This window comes from Penaeus japonicus, unplaced genomic scaffold (genome assembly GCF_977035675.1).
Source record: "Penaeus japonicus unplaced genomic scaffold, GWHDUDI00000001_assembly GWHDUDI00000016, whole genome shotgun sequence".
Classification (NCBI taxonomy): Eukaryota; Metazoa; Arthropoda; class Malacostraca; order Decapoda; family Penaeidae; genus Penaeus; species Penaeus japonicus.
Window position 1 is genome coordinate 40,499,977 of NW_028234418.1, and position 9,540 is coordinate 40,509,516.

Sequence of the window (9,540 nt, forward strand, 5' to 3'; positions counted from 1 at the left end):
ATAAACATGGGATTATAATCAATGTTAATTGGTAGCACTTTGCTAAAATATCATGCACAGACTTTCATATCATACCTGATGTCTAGACAATAATAGAAGACAAACATCTTAAGATGTTTAGCTTAGGCTGTCCCATCCAAGAAGGATTAATAAACCTAATAATCATGAGTTTAGGAATGACAAACTTCCAAATCCATAGAAATGGAATCTTAATTCTCTCTCACCTGAGGATTCTCATACCAGCTGTAGCCCCGACGTAGATGGGGGTTTCTTTTCGCAAATGGCTTGGCACTTGAGTTTCAGCTACTTTGAGACATTTTCCTAAATATCTACCCAGATCATCTGCATGCGTCGCAAAGCTGTTTACACCACCTGTTCAAGGGAAATATAACTGTAATAAAGATATCAAATTCAAGGCTTTGACTCAAGATATCTACCAGTTTGTGCATATACTACTATTAAAAACTGGACAGAGAAGAAATCTGGGAGACTTTAGACTGCCTGCTCAATTACTCTGGAATTAAGAACACCAACAAATTACCATATTTGATACAAAGTCAATGCGACAATTGTAGAAAATGCATCAATGATAGCGAACTCCAAGAATGTTTATATACATGAATTGTGGTTTTGTTTTATTCATTTTTTTTCACATAGATGGCTCTCCAAGGGCCTAGTCACCAAGGAATCATTAGTAGGCCTACCTGTTTATCCCATTACACAAATGTTTGTAAGAGAAAGAAAAAGAAAAAATGCTACAACAATAACAATAATAACAATAATAATGATAATAATAATAAAAACAATGATAGTAATAATGATGGTATTTTTTCTCAAAAAAAATCAAGAAATAGGTGAACATGCAAGGTAATGTAGGCCTACTGATTGAATCCATAGTGATGAAGTGCTTATGCAACCATGTGTGTTAAGAGAAAAAAAGACATGGGGGCATATCTTTGGCAAGTTTATGGAGAGCCTGACCCCTATCTATGTCATCCTGGAACGTAGACCAACTGTACACCTAAGATGTCATTATCTATCCACTACTAGCACACCTAGTCCAGTTGATGTTTGTTATCAAGGACAATAGATACTGAGAGCATGACCTATTGGTTAGGGTGATACATGAATGAGTTGGGTGCTTGTCCAATATACTAGTAGCATTAAAATGATACCAATAGATTCTTTTGATTTTTGAGGCAATTGCATACATGCACAGTCACACTTGCATATACACACTCAGGTAGCCCTTCCTGAAGCCATCATATCAAAAAAACTTTCAAAGCATCTCAAACCCCTCACTATCATGGTCATTACCATCTACAACACCACCTCCACATCATCTTTCATTACCAACCCGGTTATCACAGCTACAATAACTGCACCACCACTACGGCTATCACCATTCATCTGCTCACCATCCAACCCACCATGACCATCACTACAGCCCTCACCACCCCCCATAATTGGCTCTGTTCAGTCTGGCAAACCAGTGCTTCCTTTTCTTGACCATCATTAGGAAAATACATCACCTTCTAACCCTTCTTATTAGAATCTAAGGTACATCCAACATCATTACAGCACATCATATTCCATAATTTTACTCTGCGAGCACATATCATGTAATCAACATGTGATCAACTGTCACACATCTGTTACTCAAATTTCTATTTTTGTGTAAAATTTTGCACAAGTATACAAAAGGGCTACACTAAAAGGACCTATAAATCAATAACTACTGACTTTTGATAATGACTTTATATTAATATTTCATTTAAATACCTTAAAAATTGTTTTAAAAACTACCTCCTATGACCTTCAACCCACTCGCAATGGAGCACATATTTGCCTAAAGCTGCTCATGCAAGGAAGATAACAAGCACTTGCAGCTTCCCAACGAGAGATCTCTCCCAGCCCAATGCCACACTGCACCTATCATAGTGCTTTTCACCCACCAGGTTCTACTGATAAGAGGAGGTATTTTTCAAACTTTTTTTTTTTTTGACAAGGTAAGAAAAATGTGAATAACCAAATGCAACTACAACGTGTATTTAAAACATAACTGCGTAAAATGGGATGTCACGTCGCCTGGCAAAAATTGGTTATGAGGCAAACCAAGAAGGAATTTAGTGTGTTTTGTGTACCAACAATTACTATGGTAAGGCTTTGTTGCACCTGAGAACTTGGTACAAAGTGCTATACTTTCTAGTCTGGCTATTACCCTGGCTTACAATTGACTTAGAGAAATCTAACTGCAATGTCCAGTGAGTAAAACTGAGAAACTGCATGAATACAGTATCTGAATTAACCCACTCACGACGGGGGCATTCCAGCCTTGAATGTCACAATGCCGGGGCTTTCGAGCGCTTAGGCCTAAATCAATTAAATGGCTGGCACAATATTGTGCTGCCCGGCCACTGGGCTTTTGAATGAGCGGTACAGTAGTGTACCACCCGTCCAGAAAGGGTTAACCAGCTCTTTTAACCCATTCACACCGGGGCCATTCCAGCTTTGCATGGTCACTATACCGAGGTTTTCGAACGCATCATCTGAACTCTCGTCGGCAGCGTCTGATGCGAAAACCACGAAACGTGTCAGCACGTCATCCGGCGTGAGTGGGTTAATAGAAACTGTTAACCCATTCAAGACGGTGTGTATTTTCGCTTACTCCCGCTTCAGCCAGGAAGATAACAAGCATGCGGCGCTTAGTGCTGAGGTGATTTCCCACTGTGCGAGGCTGTGCTGAACTTCTCGGAGTTTTTCACCCATTCTATTCTTATGGTTTGCATGATTGCATCTAAAATGTAAAGGCACGTGTAAATATTGCAATGTTCAGAGGAGGTATTCTAGTCAAAAAGCATGTTACAGCAATGTTTTTCTAGTGTTATTTGATTAAATTTTGCCCATCTTCTTCACTTCTATGTGATAATACCAATGGAAAGTGGAAGCATTCTTTTAGTGTGGTATCAAAAAAGATGTTTCATACTTTTTAAAACATTTTCCAAAACAAAAAGAAAAACAATAAAAACAGTCATACATGTACATACAAGCATGAACATGAACGCGTACCTCGTGACGTGACATAAAATGACATGATATGACATTATGGGTAATCATCTTAGGAAGCATTCCATTAGTAATTTTTATTTCTTTTATTTCTAGGCCAACCACATTTGATTTTACAATAGTTTTTTGACTTGGATCTTTTTATCTAGCAGAACATTACCATGACGTCATCAATAATAAATACTTTTCTGTGACCTTTATTTATGTTATTTCACATTTTATGACATTCAAACACCTAAGCTAAATTAACAGACTAAGAAATTATGAAAAATAATTACATTTGAGAAAAATCTAGTTTTCCACTGCTGACATTCCAGCAGGTTACAACTGCCTCATCTGGAACTCAGTAATAAAATGCTTGACATTTCAAGACATCACCCGGAATCGGGGATATTTTCCGATCACATGATAGGATGTCAACCATCAAGAATGGGTTTACCCATTCACGCCGGGGCCATTCCGGCCTTGCACGGTCACAATACCGGGGTTCTCAAACGCATAAGCCTAACGCCTCTAGATTCTCGGACATACAAGCCGCGAGCCTGGGCTGCCCGCTCGCTCTAACCAAGCGTGCGGTTTCTCCTCATGGCTCGTCCCAGGCGTCTGACACGAAAACCACAATACTTGCTATCACATCAACCAGCTCCAATGGGTTAAGTAAGAAATGTAAGAAGTGTGGAAAATAAATTCATGTAGTATGCAATTATAGGTGTAGAGCAGAGGAAATGAAATAAGTGAATAATTTAGATAAATAGATTTAAAATCAGTCACTTGTATTTTCTAATGCAGCAAATAAACTTTGTCCCCTGCTCATAAATGCCTTAGTATAGGCATTCACAAGAGCAGACATTAGTACTCTGACATTCCTGATTACAACAAAATTACCTATAACTGCCACAAAAGTGGATAACAATAATTGCACCCCTTTCCCCACACACAATGATACATAAACCCCTATTTCTTAGCAAAAACCCTGGAAACAAACTTAACTGCCTTAACAAAATCTAGATAACAAGAAGTACGGTCAAGTAGGCCTAGTAATCAAATCCTTGGTGACTAATTGCTTGTAATAGAGTAAACAGGTGAGGTCAGGTAGGCCTAGTAATTGATTACTTTTTGACTCAGCGGTTGTGGAGCCTTTGATATGTAAAAAAGAAAATATTTAAACAAAACCATAGTGGAAAGTGCTTGTTCCCAGTGTCAATGTGTTGATCCCCATTAACATACCTGCAACAAAACACCTATGCCTGAGCTTGATGTCAGCAGTTCCAAGGGGTTTGTCACCACTCCACGAGAAGACAAAGATTTCACTGTGCGATGATCCTGCATCCATTACCACACCAAACTGATCAGAGAAAGTAACAAAAATAAAGAAAGAGCATGGGGAAACTTTGATAACTTAACAAAATGACATTTCACATGAAATTCCTACTAGCTGCTTTTCAAATAAGCAACAACAAAACCCTTTACAAAAGAACACCAATCTATTTAAGACCTGCCTTCTGAGGAGCAGTGACAGGCTCAAAGAACATCCACAGAATCACTGCAAGGCCCACAATGCCAATTAAGAGTGACATAATTGTCACAGTCCACCAGCTCCCAAAAGAGAATGTCTGCTCTTCATCATCTGAAACAAAAAATATCACAATTGACAAGAATTCAGATCTACAACACTAACTCCATCTTGCTCTCCTCAGCAATTAAACTCCATGGAGTATACATTTAATCACATTATTTATATATCCTGCATCGCTAAGAATGATTCTTTGTATTACATATATCATATTCTACATGTTTCCCCTTCATCAATTATAGCATCCGCATCTTTTCAACATAATTCAAACTGTCATCTAAATTATCTATCTGATGAGACAAGACATTTCATAAAATGATTACTGTAAATGCACATTTCATGAGCTGGAAAGATTATTCAAAGCAGGACTATTTACACTTGGAGCTTTAAATATATTTCTGAATAGCAGTAAATTGCTATTCCTTTTCAGCATCAGTCTTACTCTTAATCTTTCTGCAAATTCAACATGCATTTTAATCAGATAAGTATGTAGTACTGCACTGACTGGGGCAATTGCTGCAGGGATTTCACACATATATCAACATTCAAATGTGAGTACTATGTCTTTTACTGCACACCATGATGATTGATAATTTTTTAACTATTGTTTTTTAGGGTAAAAAAAAATGAAGGTCCCCTTACTATGTGCAATTAAATTATTCATACATCACTCAACACGATCTGTTGTCAAACTACTGTGTTATGATAATTAATTCATAGCATTTGATTTCAGTAATCTGAAATCATTTCATGAATATCCAAGACTAAAAATGTTTAATATTTGTCCCAGTATCGAATACTTATTGAAAATAAAAACCTTTATATTACATAGGTTAGTTTTTCAACACACAATACTTTATTACTCATGAAATATTGTGAATGGTATTCACACTTCAGTCTAAAAAAACAAAGCAAGATCATGGATAACAAACGAACACCTGTATGTCTTATTCTTGTTAGCTCTATGACCTGGTTCTCTACCTACCTGCTTTCCTTTTATAATTGATACTGTATATTTGTAACAAATCTTGGATTTTCTCCTAGGTCTCTTGCTGAAGTTATTGGGTTTGAATATGCCTGTTCTTATGCTTATATGTGAATAACTTGTAACATTTATAATTGATATATGATAGCCTATGTTACAATACTGGCATACAGCTCTACATTCATATTTTCAGAAATATATGGTTCATTAAAGGAATTTTTCCATCATATTCATGTCAATTTGTCTTCTCCATTCATTGTAAATATTTCATACTGTCATTGTGGAATATAACCTGATTTCCGAGATTATCGCTATTGTACTTCCAGTCTGGACATGAGGGGATGTCTGGTCCTTGCAACAAGGATACTGTATCAATATCATAAGGAAAGCAATCATGCAGAGAAACATGTCATTCAAATAGAAAAGCAATATTTAATAAAATATGTTCTTGCTTCATGTTAAATCAGTGTGATTCTGTTATTTACCTGGTCAAGTCATTATACTTCCTACAAACTCTTCCAATATCATGCCAGGTGTTACAGTATGGACTTATATAGTCAGTGTACTAGTCTAGGAGTTTATAACTGGTTTAATCAATAATTCAGATGCATCATCATTGTGGAATATAAAGCATGCAAGTTTGCATAAAACAATTCAAATTAGGGCCACCTTATCCATAAAACTATTCAGCAAACACGATATGATAACAAGGTGCATTTTTATAACTTCAATAAAATGCGATTGACAAAAGAAAAAAAATATATATAAATATAAATATATATAAATAAATATATGTATATATATATATATGTATATATGTAAATATATATATTATATATATATATATATACATATATATATATATATATATATATATAGATATATATAGATATTTATGCGTGTGTATATATAAAAGACTGGCATTAACTTACTCTTGACAACCCTATATATACGACTCCTTTTTATCAGTTGTCTTACATTGCACATCTGGCAATCACTCCAGCTGAAAGTAGAGGCCTTCTGTGCTGCAGAAAAGTCTATGCAAAAATAAGACATTTAAGAATGTGAACTGAATTAACTAATTTTAGAGTAAGAGTATGACTGGATTGCAATACAGAGGAAGTTTCAAAATCACTTAGTGTTTTCAAGGTATAATGGTTATCGTTTATAATAAATACCCTTGCATGCAATCCAAAGAATATATATATTGTATATATATATTTACTACAATAACTTCTTCATACACCCAGAGATTAATATGTCTACTTAAGCCGATAGTTACAGGCCTGTCAAGAGAATATCAATCACAGAAGTAAATCCCTTTGAATGACTACATTCCACATAAACATAAAGGTATTATATAATAATTTCCAGGGCATACCTGAGAGGCCAAGTGTGAGAGTTTCCCCATCCTGAAGACTTGATTGTTTTAATGTCTTGTGTGGATCAAGCACAAGGTTGTCACTGCTGCGCATTACATAACCTGGGTATTTTTGAGCACCCTGGAAAGACAGGAGAGTGAGGTCAAGGTCCCTGTAGTGATTTCAGAATGTTTTGCACCCACTAATATATGGACACACACACACACACACACACACACACACACACACACACACACACACACACACACACACACACACACACACACACACACACACACACACACACACACACACACACACACACACACATGCGCGCGCGCACACACACACACACATATACAAACATACATACATACATACATACACACACACACACACACACACACACACATACAAACACACACAGTCACACACATACAAACATACACACACACACACACACACACACACACACACACACACACACACACACACACACACACACACACACACACACACAAAGACACAAACACACACACAGTCACAAAGACACACACAGACACACACAGTCACACACACGCATAAGCGCACTCGCATGCGCAGACACAGACATCTGCACGCACGCGTGCACACACACGCACATGCACACACAGTCACAGACACACAGACACACACATAGAAAAGGATCACTTACCTTAAAAGTTAAAAACTTATCCAGGACATCACCAATTGTGAGAGTTTCAGGTACATTTATGATGATGTGGCCTGAGGCCTTGCCACTCAAGACACTCCATACTGTGATCTTCATTCTTGCTGTTTCCTTTCCAGGTGTTTGCTATCTCATCTCTCACCTCTACTTGACCTAAAGGGGGAGGAAGAAAATATCTTTATTGGTACCTCTTTTCTCTCATATGCTTTTCATAAAGTCACACATTTAATGATAAAAAATTAGGATTTCCTGAATCAATTATTCATGGCTAAAATAACATGGGATGCATCACAAAGAGAGAGGGAGTAAGAGAGAGAGAGGGAAGGAGGGAGGGAAGGAAGGAGGGAGGGAGGGAGGGAAAGAGAGAGAGAGAGAGAGAGAGAGAGAGAGAGAGAGAGAGAGAGAGAGAGAGAGAGAGAGAGAGAGAGAGAGAGAGAGAGAGAGAGGGGGGGGGTTAGGTCAACAGAGGGAAAATAATTTCTTTGTCTTTAGAGATCTAATCAAAAGTTTTGGTGTGTCCAAGCTACTGGCATAGACAAACCAAAACTTATGTGAGTGCAACTACCACAACAATGAAGAAAAAAAGACAAAAATCCACTAGTTATAGCCATTGTAGATCCTTTGCTTGCAAGATATCTACAGCTGCAAATTAATGAATAACTGAATTGAAACATCAGATCAACAAAAATGTATAATGGAGAATTTATTGTGTGATCTTATAACATATATATGATTAATATTAATTCAACTTGAAATTTAAATCAAGTGTTCACCATTGTAAATACAGATGCAGATCATGTCGCCAGTTTACAAACCTTTTCTTTAACAATACGTAAATTTCTAGCCCTTGTTATCATCTCAATAATATGCTAAGTATTGTCATCAATTCACATACTTCCCTGTGGTTAAAAAATCATGAATTTTTCGAATATGACCATAATTTTTATGAATGACTAAAATAAAGTCTATGTTTTGGCACTTTTTAAAATCTATTTTAGTAAATGCTCTTTGAATACATGATGATATATATAATGATAATCTGAAAAAATTAGACAGTATAGGCAAAGACATATACATTTCCCCATAGATATGTATAAAATAAGTAAAATTCAACATAATGTTGTCCAGATTTGTAAAAAAAATAAATAAATGGAGTTGAGTTGAGCTCTACATCAGCTCGCGGGAATTTTAATTTAGAGCTTCGGCAATGTTACGATTTAGGTGGTCAAGGGGTACATATTCAAAATGCCTTTTTGCTATTCTTAGAAGGTAAAGGATTGAGAGTAAAACTTGAACACCCTTAATAAACATCTTACCATTATACAGTACTGACCCATTTATCAGAATTGAAATTACTTTGAAAGATGTTTTATTCAGTTTCTCCTCAAAAGTATTTCATATTTCCATCTTGATCCTTAACAACCCCCTTTATTTTCTTCTGACCAATTTCAAAGAATATGAAAACTGAACTGAGAAAATATAGAGCAATGTCGCTGAATGCCAGTCCTCCGCTAGCACTTGCTCTTCTGCTGCAAACATATTCAACTATGATTGGTCTATCGGAACATAATGGACCTGAGCTATAATCTAATGGTGTACCTTGCATCATTCTACAAATATTCATCAGCACATGCATGTTAGCAACAGGCAGAGAAATGAAACCACAGCATTCCTTATCCCTTTCATGGCGGGTATTTTTGCAGGGTCAGATCACTTTCATACTGCATTTTTCCTTTTGCTGAAATTACAAGCTATTTATTCCTTAATCTATGATGACCTATTAAACCAAATGCTAATTAGTATCACTTTGCTAACATATCATATATTAACTCGTATTTCATGCTGT

At 36.4% G+C, this 9,540-nt stretch overlaps 1 protein-coding gene across 4 annotated transcripts in view; it reads right to left on the reverse strand.

Annotated features, from left to right (window-relative positions):
• Positions 1-224: 224 nt before the first annotated feature.
• The window catches only part of LOC122267704 (ectonucleoside triphosphate diphosphohydrolase 1), a gene marked incomplete at its 3' end in the record, with an annotated part of 19,961 nt that continues 10,645 nt past the window's right edge, over positions 225-9,540 (reverse strand). For 2 of the 4 annotated variants that reach the window (XM_086545604.1, XM_086545605.1), the window contains 6 exon segments: positions 225-372; positions 4,294-4,411; positions 4,566-4,693; positions 6,557-6,661; positions 7,006-7,126; positions 7,680-7,847. In XM_086545604.1, coding sequence (XP_086401730.1) covers positions 225-372; positions 4,294-4,411; positions 4,566-4,693; positions 6,557-6,661; positions 7,006-7,126; positions 7,680-7,793 — 734 coding nt within the window. 4 annotated transcript variants of the gene reach the window in all.